General features: G+C 40.9%; 1 protein-coding gene across 1 annotated transcript in view; it reads left to right on the forward strand.

The window, feature by feature from the left end:
* Window positions 1-22667, forward strand: part of GPC1 (glypican 1) — a 197955-nt gene that overhangs the window by 166936 nt on the left and 8352 nt on the right. The window contains exons 3-5 of the mRNA XM_035132470.2: window positions 5324-5715; window positions 18634-18799; window positions 20673-20803. Of these exons, the coding sequence (XP_034988361.1) occupies window positions 5324-5715; window positions 18634-18799; window positions 20673-20803 (689 nt within the window). The remainder of the gene's footprint in view (window positions 1-5323; window positions 5716-18633; window positions 18800-20672; window positions 20804-22667) is intronic.

Consider the following 22667-nt stretch of genomic DNA (forward strand, 5'->3'; position numbering starts at 1 on the left):
GGAGATTATAGTTGGGGAGGCAAGGGTATGGTCCTTCCTCCCCGTATACTACAGTCCCAATAAAAACTGGAGGAAAATGAGAACTTACTATTAAATAAACATAAAACACGGATATGATTGCAATAACACAGTTAATATTATATGTAGTTAGACCCTAATAACAACATGAGAATTGCTATACTAGTTTACATCAGCGGTCCAAAGAGCTCAGTACTGACTCTGTCAACAGTAGACAGAAATATGTCTTCCAAACCGGGCATGGTACCAATATGCAACAGTTTTTCTCCTGTTATGGCACATAGAAAATAGGAATAAGAGTCACCAAAGTTAAAACCAAATTCAAATAGTTAGCAAATAACTTTACGAAAAGGTGCTTTAATTCAGTAGCACTACTGGACAGAATGAATAATAAACAGGGCTGCATATTTATCCTGCCATACAGGGGTATATGATACCATTTTTAATGTTTCAGTTAAAATACCTATAAGACACCTTTCCTTGCAGTAAAAAAAAAACCTCTAGAATAATTCAGTTTCACAGTATTTTATAAAGCAGTAAAGCCCAGGAGAACAATAAAATTAATCAAAAGCATCAGTCAGTTTGTTGTGCTGTTGAAAAGATCCCAAGGTTTTGCTCATAGGGCTTCACAGCACACCTTTTTTGAACAACTGTGCTTGAGCTGATGCAAAGGAAAAGTGCCTTTAAGCAGAGAAACAGTCTATCATCTAACAGCAGGAGAAGACGGCTAACTCAGAGTGGCGCTGTAAACTCTGAAATGTTCATGGTCTTGTGAAGGTTGCTTGAGGGAGGATATGACTCTAGGAATTAATATCTGCATATTTAATATTGGTCCCTTGGGTTAATAGAAGAATTTGCTTAGGAGAAGTACATTAGAGTGCTCTTGGAGATCTGAATTTACAGCCTAAAGCCTGTTCTTTGGTGACAACTGGAAATTAGTTTTCCTGTTTGCATCTGTAAGACTGCTTATTCTCCGGCTTCTTCCAATGTAAATAGAACATGTAAGTAGTTTTAAGGAGCACCAGGATTCTCAGTAAGATTAACCTTTTCAAAAATAAGCATTTTCCTTGTACACAGCATCATCAGATAGAACTTGCCTCCCCCAGGTTTTACCCCCTTTTGTAGCAATTACAAACTGTCAGCGTTCACAAAAGTTCATTTTTAAAATATTGGCATTTTGATAAATATCTAACTGAAAGATGCACCAGGACTCTTGATGTTTTCAGAAAGGAGAAAATATAATGCTGACCCAGCAGCTTACAAAGCTATTTCAGAATTAGAAAATTAATTTATGTAAAAAGCGCTTCAAGCACATTACAGTTTTTAATGTGAGTTCAATTTGCAAATTTTACTTACTCACACCTATGCTACTAATCTTCATTTGTTTGTTAAAGATGGAGGCAAGCTTCACCAAGACTGGATTTTCATACTGTATTTGAGAAAACCAGACTTTAGGATATACAGTGGTACCTCGGTTTATGAACACAATTGGTTCCAGAAGTCTGTTCATAAACTGAAGCGTTCATAAACTGAAGCGAACTTTCCCATTGAAAGTAATGGAAAGTGGATTAATCCATTCTAGACGGGTCCGCGGAGTACTCAACCTGAAGCGTACTTAACCTGAAGCATGGGTGTAATTGGTTCTGGAAGTCTGTTCATAAACTGAAGCGAACTTTCCCATTGAAAGTAATGGAAAGTGAATTAATCGTTCCAGTTTTTTTAAAAAAAAAAATTTGTATACCGCCTTTCTATCATACAATACTCAAAGCGGTTTACAAGCTGAAGAAACAGAATCTCATGAAATACAAAACAACCTTATAACAATCTAATGCAATACATAAAGATGATAATAAAACATAGCTTTAAAATAAGCAATCAAATAATGTAACGTTCAACAATCATTACAATAGTATAGAATAATATCAGCATATGAAAATTAAACAGAAACCCACTCTTAACATTTACAATAAATAATTTCAAAACAATAATCAATAAAACAACAGCAAGCCACAGTGCATAAAAGAATAAAATACAAATTGAAAAATAGAGACTGGAGGGTGAGGCAAGGCAGGTGGAAGGAGGCCTTGCCTGATGGAGTCTCTCCCCTCACAGTTCTTCCTCCAGGCACAGCTTCCTTATGAGGAGTCCCAGGGCCGGAAGGGATGGGGCAAGGCAGGTGGAAAGAGGCCTTGCCTGATGGAGTCTCTCCCGCGGTGTTCGTAAACCGAAAATTCATAAACCAAGGTGTTCATAAACCGAGGTTCCACTGTATAGATGTGGTCGTGGTCTGAATTGTAATGATACCCTTGCACATGGTAGTGACATTGCTAGGATCTGGAGATATTTATACCTGTTGCCGTGTTCACCGTCAGAAAGAGGGTCCTCACCACTGATTTACTTACAACACAACATACAGTTTGCATTCCCGTTGTTCCAAGCATTTCTGCACCACGCAGGGTTCATTATCTTCTACAACTTTCATTACTTGCTAAGAATCTTCCCACACTGTGCCATTCTCCCCTTGCCTCCAGTAAGTATGGTTATGAGGTAGCAGTTTCAGAGACTGCTCCGTGAGTGCTGTGGCAAGGACTGATTCCTCTATACCCAACCATATGCTGATGATGTCATTGTATGCCAGAGTAGAGGCTGATCCAAGCACAATTTGATTCAGTTTTCTGGATTTCAGAGAATGTCTCTTAAGTCAATGTGGTTACTTTGGATTAATGCCAAAGCGAATTTGTGTGGGTCCACCCATCCTTATTTATAACACATGCCATCTGCACACTTGTGTTTTAAGCTGATATCATTATGCATATTGTGAGTGTCTTCAGGCTCGATGATTGCAATACCAAGTGATGACTTGTGAATGGCTGCGTGTAAAACAACCACCATAAATCAAACATGATAATACTTTCTCAATCATTTGATGTACCTGAAAACAACACTTTCCTGTAAAAATAATCGCATGTGTTCAGCTTCAAGGCACTGAATGCTGAGATATGCATGCTTGAAATAGCCCTTTAAATCTTTCTGTCCTTTAGTCAATAAACCAGCTTGTGCTTCTTGGTTTTTCCCAGTATGGAATACTGTATACCCAAATTGCTGACTTCCTGCTTATTATCTTCACACATTTCTCCTGTTCTGTTTGCTCCTCATGTTTTTATTACAGGTAGTTTTATTTCCTTCCTGTGTTAACTTGGCTATTAGTCAGGTGCACCTTGGGGACCCAATTAAAAGGTTCTGTGAGTCCTCCGGACTCGGACATGCCCCCCCCCCCAGTCAGAAACTACCATGTGTATTCCATTAGTGAATATAGGATAGCTGCTAGCCTTGTGCCCCTAGGATTGAGTTACACAAATGAGTTTAGAATATTTTATTGTAACCTGTCTAGATAATATAGGCACCTCTGCACAAATGGCTTTTGATGCATTACTTTTAAGAAATATGTTATTTACACAGGTCTCGGGTTGTATATTTGCACAAAATTATAGAAGCTCTGAAACAGCTGGCTTGCAACACTATTGAATGGCTTGTAAGCAGGAGAAGGAAAGGAATAAGGAAAGAAAAATACAGTACCGGTAGTAGGAGGGCAGTAATATACCAAAATATTGCCCCCTCTTCCATCTTCATGTTTATCCATGTAACAGGATAAGGGCTTCACATTTCCATACTAATGAACATGTAGACCAGGGCTGGGCAATATCTGAGTTTTCGACATCACGATGTATCAACATCGTGATATACTGATGTTTATACTGATGTCATTATATCACGATGTCTGAAATATGGATGGAGCTATGTAGAGGCATTTGCTGGCTTCACAGTTTTTCCCACAATGTGATTTTTGCAAAGCACACACACATATATCATGATTTGCAATATATTGCGAAAATCTATGAAACAGATATCACAATGTGGACTTCAAACTGGTTTTGGACAATGTATTGATATATTCCCAGCCCTAATGTAGGCATGGTTTTATATCACCATGCAATCAGGGCACCAAAACTGGGGAAGACCCTCTTTTTCACTGGTGAAGTACTGTACATGGAATATGGACAAATTCTTGCATGATTGTTTCCCTCTTATGTTTGAAGTATTGCACCATGATGTTCTAAAAGAGCATTTCATTTGACTTTTAATGACTTACTATTCCTGGCCACAATGTTCACTATTCCAGTGTGTTTTGAAAGGAAATACTGCCTCAGCCTAAATGTCAACAGCACCGTAGCAAAATACTCTGAAAAGACGTAACATTTGCTCTCTTTTGTTAATTATGAGATTGGCAATAATGCAGCAGTTAAATGTCTGCTGTGCCATTTCACTTGAAAGTAAATGTTTTGTAAGGTGTCAAGCGCTTTTTCATGTCTTCTTAAAATTGAGAGCAAGTATTAAGATTTTAAGAACTGTTTGGACTATTTTCCTGCACGTGTTATTTTTTTTGTATATTCTCTTAAATAGGATTTTTAGCTTTTGCACATGAGTTCCTCTCAGGAGCAGTGGCATGGAAAAGAAGCTTTTAGCATCTTTTAATCCTGTCAGCCTTTTGTCATACTGATTTACACAGTGATTTGCATATATTATCCTTAGGGATTAAACAGTCAGAAGAAGTGTGATTGCATTTAAATTTCACTGGTGCCTTTTGCCACCGCCCTAAAATGTCCATGAAATATATTTCATCACATTTCACATTGATGAATTTGTCCATCAGTTTTTGCCAAACCAGGATCTGTGGCTGGTTTCCAGCTGTACTTTAACCCAGAGAAAATATGGTGCTTTGATTTGCAGGCGCACGGGAATGTTGTGGAAATGCATTCGGGACCAGGGGCGTAGGAAGATAGGGGCAGTGGGGGCAGGCCACCCTGAGCGGCAGGCTCCAAGGGGCACCATTGCAGGTGCCCGCCCCGCCCCCAAAACGTGTGTCCCGCCCCCAGAACGGGTCTTACGCCCCTCCGGGAGGTGCGCCCCGCCCCCGGAACGGGCGCCAGCCCTGCCCCCGGTGCCGGAGCATGAAGCTCCACCACTGTTTAGGACACTGGCCTTTTGGAAAATACTCTTTTGCAAGTAGGAGCATTTGCATCTACAAGGTGTTGGAAATAAGTGAGCAGATTACAATTAATGTTTCCTTTTCAGTGCCTGAAGAAAATACACATACATTGAAGAATATCTGCCATATGCTAATGGTGTATAATAGGCTAATCTAAATATAATTTGAAGCATCATATTTGAATGGCCTCTCTTTCAATCTTTCTGGAAATTTCCGGTTTCAACGCTGATTTGTTCCCCGTACTTTTTCTGTTTGCAGGTTATTTCCAGGACTTGTTGAATAAGTCCGAGAAGGCCCTTTATGACACATTTCCTGGTATGTACGGAGATCTATACACCCAGAACTCAAAGCTTTTCAAAGACTTGTATAGTGAGCTGCGGCGCTATTACCGGGGTTCCAACATCAACCTAGAAGAGGCTCTCAATGAGTTTTGGATTCGCCTGCTAGAACGGCTCTTCAAGTTGATGAATCCTCAGTACTACCTTCCTGATGAGTATGTGGACTGCATGGTCAAGCACTCTGAGCAGCACAAGCCCTTCGGAGAGGTTCCAAGAGACCTGAAATTGAAGGCAACCAGGGCCTTCATTGCAGTCCGCTCCTTCGTGCAGGGACTTGGTGTGGGCAATGACGTTGTCAGAAGGGTCTCTCAGGTAAGTTGTTGGTAAGAATTCCTTACCTGAGGCATTTTCAGGACTCTGTCTTATTAGCACAGGTGGTAGTTATTTTTAACAGCTCGTATGAGACAGACAGCTTTGTTGATAACTGTCATCTTCTAGTTTGTTTGGGGGTTTTTTATTTTAAAAAAGCGCTTGTGGAAGAGCCAGCTCCAGTCTTGGAGGGTGCCCTCTGCAAACTGAGCTTTTTTATAAAAAAAATATTACATACATCACATATCCATCACATTCATATTACAAAAAAAAATTCCTTCCAGTAGCACCTTAGAGACCAACTAAGTTTGTCATTGATATGAGCTTTCGTTTGCATGCACACTTCTTCAGAGACACTGAAATGGAAGTCACCAGACCCTTATATATAGTGAGAGGGTGGGGGTGATACTACTCAGAAGGGTGGTGGGAATGGGTGATTGGCTGATAGGTGTGGCCAATCACCCATTCCCACCACCCTTCTGATTAATACCAGTAAAGCCCAGGGAATCAATTTGCATTTTGACCCATATATGCATCTTCACCAGCAAACAAGGATATCGGCCTATACCACTCTTCCTCATTACAGCCATGATGATTCCCCTGTAGATTTAGTGCAAATAAAAGGAAGGGAAATGGGCTATTCGTAAAAGGGTATATATATATATAAAATTGTCCAGTAGCACCTTATAGACCAACTAAGTTTGTTCTGGTATAAGTTTTCATGTGCATGCGCACTTCTTCAGATATTTTTATTTTGACTGCGTCAGACCAACACAGCTACCTACCTGAACATAAAAGCATATGTGAGAGAGCCAGTAAATAATTGAGGAGTATGTCAGTGGCCACATGACAAGCAGGACTCTTGTGATTTACAGTGGTACCTTGGTTTATGAACTTAATCCTTTCCGGATGTCTGTTCTTAAACCAAAACCGTTCTCAAACCAAGGCGCGCTTTCCCTAATGAGGCCTCCTGCGGTCGGTGCCCTTCCACCATTTGGATTCCGTTCTTAGACCGAAGTTAATTTCTCAAACCGGGACACTATTTCCGGTTTTGCGGAGTTTGTAAACCAAATCATTCTTAAACTGGACTGTTCTTAAACCGAGGTAAAACTGTATTTGTTTTTAATGACTTCTGCCTCCACGTTTTGCCTAAGTTGAAGTTCTTTCCTTGCCACCAGCTGCTAGACCTCATATCATTCTAACATTTCAGCCATCACCCTTTTCAATTTGCACTTCAATAGGCTCTATATATTGCAGAAGCTCTTGCGGTGATTGAAAGGCATGTGTGCAGAGAGAGAACTGAATAGAAGCTGCTCAAGGAATCACACATTGGAGGAGACCCAGCGACGCAAAAGTGCCCAGAGCCACAATTTCTCTTTTCCAGAAATGGCATTCAGAGTTGGTTCTCCTAATAGTCAGTGGAGGAAAAAGGCATCCTTGGTGAAGGAAAAGCATCATGTTAGATTTGGAGCATTCATAATTGGGTCTGAAACTCTTCCTGATTATTTGTTGTAACAGAAGAGTGGGTAGGGAAATGATTGGCAGAAGGGGAATATATTGAATTGGTGGCCTGCGACAGTGTGAGTGACAGATTGAAAAAGACAAGGCGAGTGAGGCAGAGTTAGGGCACATTCTTATTATACATTTAATGTGCTAAGATACCAGTTTAGTCATGGCTCCCCCCCCCAATAATTCTGAAAGCTGTAGTTTGTTAAAGATGCTGAGAGTTGTTAGGAGACCCCTATTCCCCTCCCACAGCTACAATTCCCAGAGTTCCCTTTGATGGGAATTGATTGGTCAATGACCTTGGGAAGTGTTCTTGCCAATATCTGGGTCCCCTTAACATTTAGGGCTGTAAACATCAGAGTAAGTATCTGAATTGGGCCTGGAAAACAGTTGGTAACCAGTGTAGCTCTTTTAAGGGAGAAGCAATATGCTCGTGGTCTGCTGCACTAGTTGTTATTTCCAGGTCATCTTCAGGGGCAACCCCACATTACAATTGTCCAACTTGGAGATTACCAGAGCTGGTATAACCATGGCTAGGCTATCCCTACCAAAAACGGCCATTGCTACCTTGAAATACTGGATCAGGTCTCTCCATTGGTACCCTGTATCTCATGTTACTAAGCCTTGTTATTCTTAATTTAACAGCAATGGAATGTTGGTGATTTCACTGAAACAAACGTCCGTGTGTCAATACAACTGCTAGTCAGGTTCTCCTTAACAACAGCTCTGATTTTGTGACTGAATTTGCACAAGCTTTCTTTTGAAAAAGTATTTTGTATTATTCACAAGATAAGCTATTTTCCATACAGTCATACCTCAGGTTGCAATCGCCGTGGGTTACTTCCGGGTTCCGGTGCTTGCACAGAAGCACTAAATCGTGCCTTGCGCATGCGCAGAAGCGCCAAATCGCATCACACGCAGACGCGGCGCTGCGGGTTGCAAATGCTGCGGGTTACAAATGTGCCTCCCGCATGGATCAGGTTCGCAACCCGAGGTTTCCACTGTATCTCCTTAAATATATCTGTAGTTTGGCAAAATTAAGTGAAATAGACCAAACCTACAGAAGAGGCAAGATACTTTTTTGTCAATTATGTCAAGTGGAAAAACCCAGCATGCAGTGGTGCCCTCAACCATTTGTTGTTGTTGTTTAGTCGTGTCCGACTCTTTGTGACCCCATGGAGCAGAGCACGCCAGGCACTCCTGTCTTCCACTGCCTCCCACAGTTTGGTCAAATTCAACCATTTATATGTACACTTGATTGTTTTTTAGGGTTAGAGTGATAATTTCCCCTTAGCCTTCCAGGTGTATTGATCTATGGAGATCAGTTTTTTGTACCACAGTCTTGCCACCTTTTCAGAGGTCTGAATAGACAAATGAAATGAACTGTGCATTTCCCGCCCCCCATTTCTAGTATATTTTTAGCTCAGGCAAAATGTGTGTGTCCCAATGATAAACTGTCTAGGATGGAAGTGAGTTGGTCAAGCACCAGGCTTCTGTTGGAAGATATATGCTATTTAAAAATGATGTTCCAGATTAATAGAAAAATATTATAGTCTGTTGCAGACTTTATAAACTAAACCGTTTTGTAGGTTCCTCTCCACTCATCACATCTAATTTGACTACAGCCCTATCGTGATGCTTGGAGAGCACATTTTCTCCTTCATGATAATCTTTTCATTTATCATTTGTCTTGCCTCTTGGTCCTGTTCTCTAAGGCCAAGTTTGCTTTCTCACGCCAAAGGATAAATGGACATAAATCTGACATCAGGAATCACAAGACAGAGAAACCAGTAGGGGAACACTTCAATCTCCCAGGACATTCTATACAAGATCTCAAAGTAGCTGTCTTATTACAGAAAAATTTCAGAAACAGACTGGAAAGAGAAGTTGCTGAATTGCAACTCATTACCAAGCTTAAAACCATGGAGAGACCTGGTCTGAATAAGGACATTGGATTCTTATCTCATTATACACGATAACGCTTTCTTTAGCCATCTCACCCCTTGCTTTTTCCTGCAGGTTTACCACTCCTGGTTTACCACCCGTCAACAGGTTTACCACTCCTGGTTTACCACCCATTCCCACCACCCTTCTGAGTACTACCCCTCCTCACCCTCTTGACTATACATAAGGGTCTGGTGATTTCTGTTTCAGTGTATCTGAAGAAGTGTGCATGCACACGAAAGCTCATACCTATGACAAACTTAGTTGGTCTCTGAGGTGCTACTGGAAGGAATTTTTTTTATTCTTTGTATTCAAGGACAGGTAGGTAGCCGTTTTGGTCTGGTGTAGTCGAAACAAAATATAAAAAAAAAATTTCTTCCAGTAGCACCTTAGAGACCAACTAAGTTTGTCATTGGTATGAGCTTTCGTGTGCATGCATACTTCTTCAAATATACTGAGATATATATTCTTCAGTGTATCTGAAGAAGTGTGCATGCACACAAAAGCTCATACCAATGACAAACTTAGTTGGTCTCTAAGGTGCTACTGGAAGAAATATTTTATTTTATTTTATTCAAGGACAGTTTTGCAGAAAATGAAGAATGTAAATGGGCTATAATTAGGGCTGAGCCAACGTAACTTTTCCAAAAGCAATAACGGGAGTAGGGGTAGGAACATCCCCCTATACCTTATTATCTTCATTTCTGGGTGGCTGTTCACAGCCACAGTATTCTCTGTTACTGTACCTCCTCTGGAATCATTTTCTGTTTTTTTGCTCACTGTGTAATCCTAGTCGATTGGAGATCATGTAGTGAACAAGATGATATCACACAATTTTATAGATTTCACATTGCTGTGCAGCCAGAGGGGGAGCACTGCCCATTTGCTTAAGGAGCTGGGTGGTGCTGCCTCTCTTGCAGCAGTGCACAGTGAAAGCAGGTCACAAAACGTCTTAACACCTGGGAGTAAGCCCCCATTGAATTCATTATGACTTCATTGTGCTGCTGGTGTATTTTGGTATGTCCTTTTCAAGTCTGTCTCATAACAGCCACTTCTTAAGGCTATATTTAGAAGCTCTTTCAAAAAGCTAAATAACTGCATCTAAAGCGGGAAACTTAAGATGGTGATAAAGAAGATCTAAATGTATTTCTGCTGTGCACACACATGCACATTCATTTTATATCTTTGATTTGGATAAAGCAGGGTAGGGTGTGGGGGGAAATAAATCACTCTTCAAATGCAAAGGATTATGATGCTTTGCTGTTATCGCTATCTCCAGGTGCACCTCTCTTCCATAGAATATCGGCTGGCTTTTTCCTTTTTTTTGCACGTTGATAATATCTGTCAGACAGAAAACCTTGGCGCATTAGTCCCTTTAAGTGATGTATCATGAGTTCTCTGAAGTTTAAGGTTCTGCCACCATGCTAGATGGGACATGCGTTTTTCTAAATGCCCCGAATTGCAACTGACCACTCAACAAGAAAACACACAGCCAATCAAGTTTTTGTGGGATTTAACAGGGGAAACCCACATCTCTCCCTCCCTCTTTCTCTCTCTCTCTCTCTCACACACACACACACCACACATCTTTTAAGGCACATCTCAGAGAGATGCTGAGTGCATCTCTCGGTACTGATCGTAACTGCGCAATAATGGCTGGTGACAGCCTTCTTGAAATGTCAGTGTTTATTGGAAACAAGGTGCGATGCTATACCAAGGGGTGTGCTTCTGTTGCATTAGCCTCTGAAATCAACTTCATGCTGTATCAAATATCAGTACAACATCCTGATGCATTCTGTTTTGTGTACTCTTGTGTTTATGTCCCCTTGTATTGACAGGCCATTAATTCACTAACAGGGCAATCCTATGCATGTATACTTGAGCACAAGTGTGCATAAGATTGCAGCTTTAAGGGGCTTAACTACACATCACCTTAAATGTGTTGCCTGACTTGACATCAGGGTGTATTAACTAAAATCAAGAGAGGGGAGGCTGATCAAGATTAGGACCATTAGGAGGGGAGGTTTAACCCTTCCCTCTCCTGCCACAATTTGAAAGAAGTTATCATTCTACCCCCATAGAGGGACGGGGAGAATCTCCGTGCCAATGGGAGCTTTTTTAGTTTCACTGTTTCTATGCAGAGGGAGGATCACAGCAGCTAAATATTCCCTCTCCATGTGCTGTAGCATCAGTCTAAATCCCATCCCAACTTGGTGTTACTTCAAGCAGTTTAAAGTGATGTAGAGTACTAGTTAGTTCTCTAATTTGCTTTTATGAAGTTTTAACAAAGGCTGAAGTGATTTGAAAGTGAGGAAAATGACCCTTGAGTCATTAAGAATTTCTGATCTGTTTCGGTGGTGGCTGTTTTCATCATTACAGACCATGAACTGGCAACCCACAAGTGTTCTTGATGGTATAAACACTCCTTTAATGAGTTCCATCCTAATGTATTTATTATTTAATGTAGGAACTAGTGAAATGGCCCATCCTTGTGATGGATAGGGTATATGTAGACATTGCAGACAGAGACCCCTATGTATCTGGGGGGGGGTTCAATGTAGAGAGAAGCACACGAGCCTGGGGTCTTTCCCCATCATTCCTCTTGAGTGCTATCCATTGAGGAAAGTATTATTTTTAAAGACCCAACAAGAGGCAGTTCAAAATTGGAGGCAGGACAGAGTAGGACATAGTGAAAGAAGGTAAAAGAAAGTTGGAAACAGACAGCTGTATTTGCCAGACAGAGTACAGTGGTACCTTGGTTCTCAAACTTAATCCATTCCGGGAGTCTGATTGACTCCCGAAACTGTTCGAAAACCAAGGCACGGCTTCTGATTGGCTGCAGGAGCTTCCTGCACTCAAGTGGAAGCCACATCGGATGTTCGGTTTCCAAAAAATGTTCACAAACTGGAACACTTACTTCCGGGTTTGCTTCGTTCAGGAGCTGATTTGTTCGACAGCTAAGCTGTTTGAGAACCAGGGTACCACTGTATAATATGTCTGTTAGTAAATACTTTTGGTTTATATTTTTAACCCAGGTGGTAATTTATTCTTGGCAAGAGGTAACTGCACCTTGCATGATGCCAGGTCTACACACTTGGCTAGGTCAGCATGGTGCTGAGCTTGCACATCAAGTTTGACAGGCAAGTGACAAAAAGGTAGGTGTTCCTTGAGCATATGTTGCGTCTATGTCAAAGTTAGACTGCCTGTAATTGCCCTTCTCCCTCCGAGTCAGTTGTTCAAAAAGACAGGAAAGCAATATATTGTTGTGCATTTGAAGTGAACAGCAAACCTCTGGTTGACTCCTTAGTTAGAATACCTTGGCATGAAAATAATGAAGTGTGTATATTAAGAACGTATCTGAAGAAGTGTGCATGCACACGAAAGCTCATACCAAAATAAAAACTTAGTTGGTCTTTAAGGTGCTACTGAAGGAATTTTTTTATTTTATATCAGATTACATTTGCCTTGATCTGTTACTTATCTCAATTATTTATTCATTCCCAAAGGATTATTGTGCGTATGAACAAAGAAATTCTTCACTAGGAAATTTAGACAGGTCTGAACAAGGTGGTTTTTTTAAACACTGATCCCTCCCTAATATGACCCTTGGAAAATGCCTCTTTAATTCCCCTCAATTAAAAGGTAAAGACAGATTGCAAGCGTCTGGCAGAGCTTTCCTCCACACCTGCTCAACGAAAGCATGTAGGAACACATCTCAGTGAGAGAGATGCCCACTTGCCAGATTTTATCTGCAGCGACTGCTGCTGAGTGAGACCATAAGGAAGAAACTTTAGGAGAATTGTGTTTGCATAAAGATTGCATTGTTGTTTCTCTTCACTGAGTTGTCAAGTGATATTAGAAAGGCCTTCACAATCCTGAAGATTTGACCTGGTATGAACTGATCTTCATGAAATTTTTGTCTTAATGGAAGTAGCATTGACAGGAGTACACCTAGGTATTTCAGCAGATGCGGTTACAAGAACAGGATTGATGGTGCTTGGCAAAGCCATTTGCTGTCATGTTCTGCATTCACACTGCACCAGGTTGTTTACAAATGGAACAAATCTTGCTATCCTTTGCTTTGGCTACAGTCCTTGATTTCTGATTTCCATGCACCCAGAAACGACAGGCTTTAATCGGATAATTGTTATGTTGATCACTGAGTGTTTTGGTTTGAGGTAGTCCTCTCCATTCCTGCCTACGTAACTTTTCATCAGTTTTGAATTAGCAAGAGAAATTTTACTTGGCAGTTATTTGAGTGAAAAGCAGCATTTTCAGAAATATTTCAGCTATTCAGAATGGGAGTGGGGTATGTTTTAAAAACAATTAATTGGATCAAAGCAGCACTTTCCGCATGTCATGAGGATGATCTACCTAATCAACACTTTTCAGTTCCACTGACTGCAGTAGGAAAGGCTTATGTGTATGCTGAACTCTCTCTCATATTAGAAGCAATGAGATGTGTCTGTTCAACTTTGACTTCATTATACCCCATATTGACATGTTTCCCATGTTTTTATTGATTGGTTGATTGAATTTATATACCGCCCTGTACCCGGAGGCTCAGGGCAGTTCACAGAATAAAATCAAAATATAAGACCACAAAATACATAATCAGAATAAAAATATCAACCCAATAACCCCTGTCCTCCATTTATGACCTTTCTTGTGTGGTTGCATGCTGGGGGTTGCTGTGACTGCTGGTGTGCACAGGAAATGTGTTTTGTGAATTAAAAAGAGAAATCAGTGAAGTTACAGCTATCCATAAAGACTTAAGCCATTTCCATACACAGGCAGCAAATGTGATGCCATCTTTTCCACCCCATCCACATGTGTTCATTGAATGCATGGAGGAGAACCCAATAATTACAAAAGGTATTTAGCATGTCATATTTTATTGGTAGCCAAACTAGTGATAGATAGTCATCGAATAAATTAGGAATCAGTGGGCTGACATTCTCTGGCATAATTTGGTGATGAAAGAGGTTACCTGCTACGTAAAAGTAGGCAGAGACCGAGCAAGACCAGCTGATTTCTTAATGCTTAATTATGATTAGATTCCCAACATATTTTGTTCCAGCCCCAATATTTACCCATGGAGGGGCCATGCCCAGTGGCTGTTTGTTGGGAGAGTCAAAGAGTGTTGTAATTTGGTCTTGCTGGACCCAGTTCTTACAACCATTCAGGGACGCTCCCTCTGCCTCCTAGCAACAGGATGCAAGGACCAGCAAGTCATCTTCCAAGCACATCCTCCCTGAAAATGGGACCAGTGGTACACCACCATGTGCTGTTGCTTTCTATTCACACAGTGCTGCTACAGGCTGCTGGAATCCTCTTCCTTGTTTATCCAGCGCTGCACATAGAGGAAAGGGAACAACAGCCTGGACAGCTTGTAAAATACTGAACGGTCCAGTCTGAGAAACCACAGTCAATTAAGAGTTGTATAAGGAACCATGAGGGAGCTACAGTATATTGCATTTATCAAATACTACCTGAGGAATGCTAATGGCTGCAGTTGGAAACATTTCTCAGTACAAATGGCAAATAATGACTTATGCAGAGGAACATTGCATGTGAAGCATGGACTGATATGAATCTTAACTTCTTAAACAATGATACCACAACGCTTAGATAGGGGGTGTGGTTGGTTTAGGTTCAGAATATTTCCCTAAGGTCCTGAAACCCTGATTTAAATCTTTGCTTTGTGGTTGCATCCATTGTAGGAACTTGATTAGGACTCTTTATTCAAGTAGATGAAATTACTGTTTGACTGAGATCCCTTTATGTCAGGACAAATGCAAGTTGATATAGTAGCTCTCCACTCTACAGTCTCCCATTTGACCTAAATCAAGAAAGTATTAGGATCCTTACCAGGGCTAGCCCAATACATTTTACTGCCTAAGATGAAGGACACGATGGAATCGCCAGTATTCCACAAACGGATGCCATCCTGACTGGTGATTGAACCTTCCTTCAGCACTGCACATGAGGCATGAAGTCATTTTAGGGGGCCCAAGACAGACCATGTGGCAACAGAGGAAAATGACTGGGAGGCTTAGAAGGAATTGTAGTGGGTTGATGTTGCTGCCACCTGAGGTGGTTACGGTACCTCACTCTGTATCGTAGAGCCAGCAAGCCTAAGGAATACTGAAGGCTGCACGGATTGATGGGTTTGCCATACCATAACTATTCAGTTTATAAGTACTCTAACACCAAGCAATAGTGCTATGTTTCATATCTGTCTTCTCGAGGAACTTCAGTTTGAACCAGGAGTTTCACTTAATCCATGATACCTCCATGTTTGAGAGCGTGATCTAGCAATTGTACTGCTTTTTTTCCCATGCACTTGCTCCAAACTTTGACGCCAGCTCAGAGTGTCTGGATAATTCTGTGGAATGCTCTGACCTGCACATTGTGTTCTGGGCTTTGATGTACAACTGAAAAAACAGCTTATTCCCCAGGAATCTGTTCTGTACACTAGTGCTGGATTACATTAGAAACCAGAACTGTCGTGGAACAATTCCAGCACTTGCCTTTCCGTATCTGGGATAGATCTGAAGAGGATTCTGCATGATGCATGCGCACAGAAATCCATTTCAGGTGGAACTGGTCTTTAGGCTGTTTGTACAGCTGCACACTGGGGGTATTTGTCAATCTTTCCCTCCCCTCCCCTCTCAGTCTTTAAGAATATTCTAAATCTTCTTGGAATTCAGTTGCAATATACCCAAAACCCTTTCTGGGAACTCACGTACCGTAAATCCTAGTTCCCTCTTCTGTTTTGTAGTCTGCTGGTGCATGTCATGATTCCATTTAGACTCTCAGGTCTCCGCTTTTACATTAGGCTGGTGGCATGGGAGCTATTGGAGCATATTTCGTTCCCACACCGCTGAAGCAACATGGAACACCCACATTCCACCCCATGCCAACATTGCCCCAACTTACGAGAAAGGAGGTGGTAAGGACTTTTCACGTGTGACTCTCGTGACTATAGAATGATCTCCTCAGGGAGACTTGTCCTGTGTTGAGTTTGATGTATTTTTAGTGCTAGGTGAGAAAAACTTTAGTTTTGTAGGGCTTTTTCGATTTTAAAGTTTTTAGATTGTTGTTTTAACCTGCTCTGGTACTAATATACTTTTTATTGCTCTTGTGCCAGTTGTTTTTACTTCTAAATCTTGGTTAGCCTCTCTGAAAGCCCTTTGGCTGAAGATCAGGAATAAAAAAAAGTCCCAAATAAATAAACAATAAATACATGTGGGTTGCTTCCCCGCCAGAGGGTTGCCTGCTGGTCTCCACACCTGGTGATGGTCAAGCTGATCAAAAACCATGCCTAGAATACTTCCAGACATTCTTTCCATAGGAAATTCAGGTTTTGAGCATTTGGTTGTTTATTAAAAAAGAAAAGCCTTTTTATCTTTGCAGCACCTTCAAGATTAACTTGTTTTATTTTAACTCTGTGAGCTTTTGTAGACTCCAGTCTGCTGCATCAGATCCTGAAATGGACATCTAGGGACCAAATGAAAGTGTATGACAGAGTGAACTGTTGTCTATGAAAGCTCATGCTGGCAAAATAAAATAAGTTTGACTTAAACTTGCCACAAAGACCAAGCCTTTTCTTTTAAAATATCTCCATAATAATCATTCTTGGGAGCCAACTTGTAACTGAAAACTGTTAACATGGCAGTGTTAAGAAACCATAAATAAGGCACGAGGAAGAGGAACAAATTAAAGGCAAGTAGTTTCTTGCTACTGCTTTTTGTTGTACACACAGAATGATTTTCACTACTTATACACAGTGATTCTTTAGGCCGGTGTGTTTCTCATGTGCCAGTGGTCACGTTCTCTTCCTAATGAGGTGGACCATAGTTGATGAAAGCATATGCCATAATAAATTTGTTAGACTTTAGGATGCCAAGAGATTCTTAACTGTTTTTGCTGCAAGAGATTAACGTTCCTACCCTTCTGGAAACGGGGTCTTGTTTTTGTTTTTCTCCATTAGGGCAAGCTGAGTGCAGGCCTTTTTCTAGAAGACTGGTTAGCTGGGAAAGGGAAGGAGCTTCTGCTCTGTAAACTTTTCCTCTGAACAGTCCCCACTTTTAAAGCATTACTGTTTTTGTTTGGCGCCATTAACTTGACATCACAATAATGCCAAATGAAAATAATGAAAATCTTGCATGTCAACATTTTTAATAAGTCTTGGTGTTTTAGAAAAAAAATTAATAGGTGGGATGTGTGTGTGTGTGTGTGTGTGTGTGTGTGTGTGTGTGTGTGTGTGTGTTGTTTTTCTCTGGTTGATTAATTTCTGTTCTTTGAAACTATTATCCTTTGATTGCCTTGCTATTTACAGAAGGACTAAAGCGCCACCCAGTGATCAGCAGAGGGGACTGAAATGATTCCGACAAATTTAATCCCAGGCATTAAGACACATATGCCTCAATCCAGTGCCAGTCCAGCTAGGAGCACTGCATTTGTGTGTCCCTAGCTGAATTTGGAAACCTATGTGGTCTGGGTGAATGCAAAGAGATGCCTCTGGGAGCCTGCAACAGGGCATGAAGGTTCTGCCCCAGCCTTGGTGTTCTGTAGCTTGCAGATCCTAAACATGGAGATTCCCCATCTAGCTGACATAACGGGCCTCTCCTCCATTAATTCATCCAGGCCCCTTTTAAAGCCATCATTCACATGTTGCACTGAGCACAGGTATAAACTGTGGACAACTGTCTGTGTGAAGCAGTGTGCACTTCTTGATTTGTGCAGCTCAGACTTTACACTCGTTCTTGTTAGTCCTTAATGTCCCATGAGGCTCTCAGTTGTTTTTGTTGCAGGCGTCTAACACAGCTACCTCTGAAACTTGGTATTTTATGTCACTGTTTGGCTTTTGACAGTATTTGATATTTAGGTTCGACAATTTTGTGACAGTTGGAGCCATTACCCGGAATGATATTTAACATTTTGTCATTGCTGTCATTCTTAACAGTATTTAGTAGCCGGCAGCTTTCGACACTTGCTTTTTCATACCTGGCGAAACCCTCAAGAGAGAAGTCTAGAGTGGGCAACAGGACTTAGGGACTCAAAGCGTTGATTTTCAAGGTCAAATTATAGTCAGATTCTACATTTAAGAATTTGAAACATTGAGAGGTTTTTCGTTCGGCTCAGCTCTAATGATAGACTTAAATTTGAGATAAATTTAGCCATACCCATGAATTTCAGATAGTAAACTATTTACTGTTCTGCTTAATGAGCACAAGGATTTGTTTTCAAATTGTACAGATTGCCGTGTGTGTGTTTCATCCCCCCCCCTTCCCCAAATCCCTTCTGCTTTCTTTTTGTGTCTGTTTGTTTATTTAGATTGTAAAAATCTGCAGGCAGGACTCTGCTCTCTTTTATCCTGTATTTTATATTGTACAGCTGCTGCTGCTGCCTTTCATTTTCTTTTTCTGGTGGCACTTAGGAAATAATGGCTGTGTTCTTTTAAAGGTCCCACTGAGCCAATATTGCACTCGGGCTATTATGAAGCTGATGTACTGTGCGCACTGCCGGGGCATGTCCAACGTAAAGCCCTGCAACGGATATTGCCGCAATGTCTTGAAAGGCTGCCTGGCCAATCAGGCAGACCTGGACCCTGAATGGAAGAACCTGATTGGTAAGAAGAGCCGGCAATTGCACATGTTTTCACATTGGCTGGTCTTTTGCATGTAACAATCAATAGAGTGCAGTTTGGGAGACCAAACAGATCAATTGATAGAAGCATTCACAATCCCTTTGCACTAAATTCTAAACACCTATCGATATGTGTAGATGTTCTTGAAGCACCACTTCATCCTGTAGACTAAGTGCATACCTGCGTCTCGGCTTCCCATGCTCTGGGCCTGGACACTTTTAACTGCTAAGGATTTGCAAAGTGGCCTTGTAAAAAGCTATTTCATTCTAGAAGATCCCAGATTCAGCATTTAGCACAGGGTTACGCAAACTGTGTCGCTCTCAGCGGACTTGAACTTGCCTCTCTCTGTAGTTTGAGGAGAACAAACAGAAGCATGGGCTAAAGAGCCTGGAACACATGCATGCGCATGGTGGTGGGAAAGAAATTTGGATGATCGTTTGGCCATTCGAAACCCACCATTGTTTTGATCAAATGACAAAATTTCCTTGTGAGAAATTTGAATGAAATGAATCACAGTTGGGGAGCAGCAATGTCTGTTTTTTCTCCCGAAAGCTCTGTGCCTATCTGCAATTATACAGACATTTAGGAGGAGTGGCATTCATCAGCAGAATGAACGGGACCATTGCTGGAATCACCAAGGGAGAAAAGACTAGGCTAGCTTTGCAGTATTTCCCCTTAATTAATTAACTTGTGAGCCCTGTGGCAATAAGTATGTGCTTTAACACACGGGGGGAATTATTGGGTTGTCTTTGTTTTTTTTCTGTATTTTGTGTTTTTTATATTGCGGGTTTGTTTTTGTTGTGAACCGCCCTAAGATCTGCAGGTGTAGGACGGTATACAAATTTAATTAATAAATAATAATAAATAAATAATAATAAATAAATCAACAGAAGTAATCATCACCACCCTTTCTGCAAGACCTTAGGAGGCTTTTAAAAAGCAAGTTGTTGTTCCTCGTTTGCACCATTGTTATAATCGGTTAATTTTAGTACAGGTAGGAGGATGAAATGGAGTCTAATTCCTGATACTTGAACCCATGAGCTTGACATCTTTTGTTGGTTTAAGCTTGTTCTGGAGACCCACTGAATGAAGTTGTTTGTGTGAGAAATAGACATAGTACAGCTTAGTGCTAACATGGTATTGTGAGCCAGCATGCTATAGTGGCTAAGTCTGGGGAGATCCAGGTTCAAATCCCTGCTCGGCCATCAAGTTCACTGAGTGACTTTGGGCCAGGCACACGCTTTCTTAGCCTGACCCTGCATCACAGGGTTGTTGTGAGGATAAAGTTGGAGCTGAGAATCATGCCTGCCACCTGGAACTCTTTGGAGTAAAGGTGGTGATGTAGATGTAGATGTAGATGTAGATGTAGATGTAGAAGAAGAAGAAGAAGAAGAAGAAGAAGAAGAAGAAGAAGAAGAAGAAGAAGAAGAAGAAGAAGAAGAAGACAAGCTTGGGCGATGGTGTCATAGCTGTCAAGTTCTCCCTTTTTTAAAGGGAAATTCCCTTATGCTGAATAGGCTTCCTCGCGAGAAAAGGGAAAACTTGACAGCTATGGCTGGTGTTATGACTTCAATCCATGCTTCAGCCATGAAAAAGGAATATGTTTTTTTTAAAAAAAAATCCTAGTGCATATGATACTGTAATCATAAGAATGTGGGGATAAAATTGGTGCTCCTTATAGGCTAAATTCCACACGACTCACAGTCTCCCTGGGAATAAATGAATATATAGAACAACCCATTGAGATACCCTACATGCCCAGTCCTGGTATATATACCGGTAATGATTACATAGGTTTTTGAAACATTATTTGCATGGTGCATTCTTAAATGGTGTCTGTTATTTACCCTGATAGATTCACTGCTGTTGGTGGCTGACCGCTTTGATGGCCCATCCAATGTAGACATAGTCATTGGTACAATTCATACCAGGATTGCAGAAGCCATTTCAAATATGCAGGAGAACAGAGAATCTATAAAATCCAAGGTAAAAGCCAGATTGCAAAAGCTGAAAATGCAGTTTACTTAACAGCGATAATTAATTTATTGTATGTATTTAATTTATTGTATGTATTTAATTTATTGTATGTATTTAATTTATTGTATGTATTTAATTTATTGTATGTATTTATATCATTCCTCCATGTTACAATGTTTGCCATTAAGACATGTATCAGTCCTGCTTAGCTTCAGCCTTCAGATCATGCCCTGGGAGCTTTTGGCCTCCGCCATTTTCATATCTGCCATCTCAGGCAAAGTAACGACAAGAGAATTCCAACAATTTCTGCTGAACAACATTAGAAGTGTTAGGCCCTGGGTTGTTCCTTGCATGAGTACTGGACAGGCAGAGATAGCCTGATTATCTTGCCTGTCTTCTTTACTTGCACATCTTTGCCAGAGCCCTTCCGCCATAGGAGCTGGCCAGCTTCCCCTGAGAATCCCAGCTGTCTCTCCTTCATCCTCCTTGATTTCAGAAGATTTTCGCAGCTGCATTTCTGAGCAGAAAGTGATACATTAGCCCTGCATGGAGGGAATTCGCTCCTTCATCAGTCCTAAAACTCTGCAGCTCCCCATCCAACTGAGTCAGATGTTAACAGCGGAATAATTTGTGCTCCTGAAGCCCAGCTGCTTTCCCCATGATTCCTAAGAACTGTAACTAACAGGTGCTGATGGAGAATGAATCGGGAACTGACTGGCAAGTAGATAAGTCACTGATAGGCCAGCAGGGATGGAGGAAACAGCAGTGCCACACAAAATACAGTGTTAATTCAACACAGAAATAGAGCCATCAATTCAGAGAGAGAGAGAGAGCACACACACAGGGGGACGAATGAATCTATACCTCTCAGAAGGTATTTTTCATTGTTCTTGCATGTTTTTATGCCCCTAAAAGAATTGCTTTGTAATAACCACAGTAATAAACTATAAATGGGTGAGCTGCAGGGATGAAGCTAGATTCATTTCTCTCTTCATAAAACAAATTTGAGAATATTTTATATACAAGCATTAAAAAGAAATGGCTAGCAAGGCAGTAGGCTCACCTTGTAAATCACAGATATGAGCCAAAGTGCACCATAAATGACATCCACATTGTCTATCATTATAATGCAATTAATCTGAAACTCTGCTCCAGGGCAAGTTAGCCAGATTGTTGTCTTCTGCAGTGTGAGCACCCAAAGCCCAGTTGACCATTCAATTGAAAGCACAGCCAGCAAGAGTGTGGGCTAGAGTGTTGATAGCTGTCACACAGAATTATCACACAGAAATGAGATCTCACGTTGGTAGCAGCATCAGAATCCCAGATTTTAAAAGGATTGTTCTTCTACAATCCCCTTTTTCTGTTCTTAAAAGGAAGTTACAGCAGTGGAGGGGTTATTGTTCCCTTAAAAACAACCACCAATTATAGATATCTCAGCAGTTTAAAACAACAGCACATACATAAAATCGGGGGTAAAGATTTCTATTGAGAAAGCTTTTTGAAAGAGAAGCATATTTACCGTAGCAAGTGCTGGAAGGGCAGTAGAGAAGGTGCCTGCCAGGTATATAATGGGAGGGAGTTCCAAAGGGTAAGATCACTAAAGGCCCAATTCCAACATCATGCAGAATGGGTCTCCCTTTAGAACAGTATCTGGGAGATGCACTGCAGAACATAGTGATCGGTTTAAGAGGAATCCTTAATTCACTGGTTCAATTGCAGCTCAACTGATAATAGATAATATCTTTATTACGGTCATAGACCAGCAAAAAAAGAAAAAGAAAACCAATAATACATAAAATACATAAAATGATACATAAAATCAGCTCAGCTCAACTGAGATTTGATTTGGGTGAAGAGCCCTAGCCCAATGGCA

This window comes from Zootoca vivipara, chromosome 5 (assembly GCF_963506605.1).
Source record: "Zootoca vivipara chromosome 5, rZooViv1.1, whole genome shotgun sequence".
Lineage (NCBI taxonomy): Eukaryota > Metazoa > Chordata > Lepidosauria > Squamata > Lacertidae > Zootoca > Zootoca vivipara.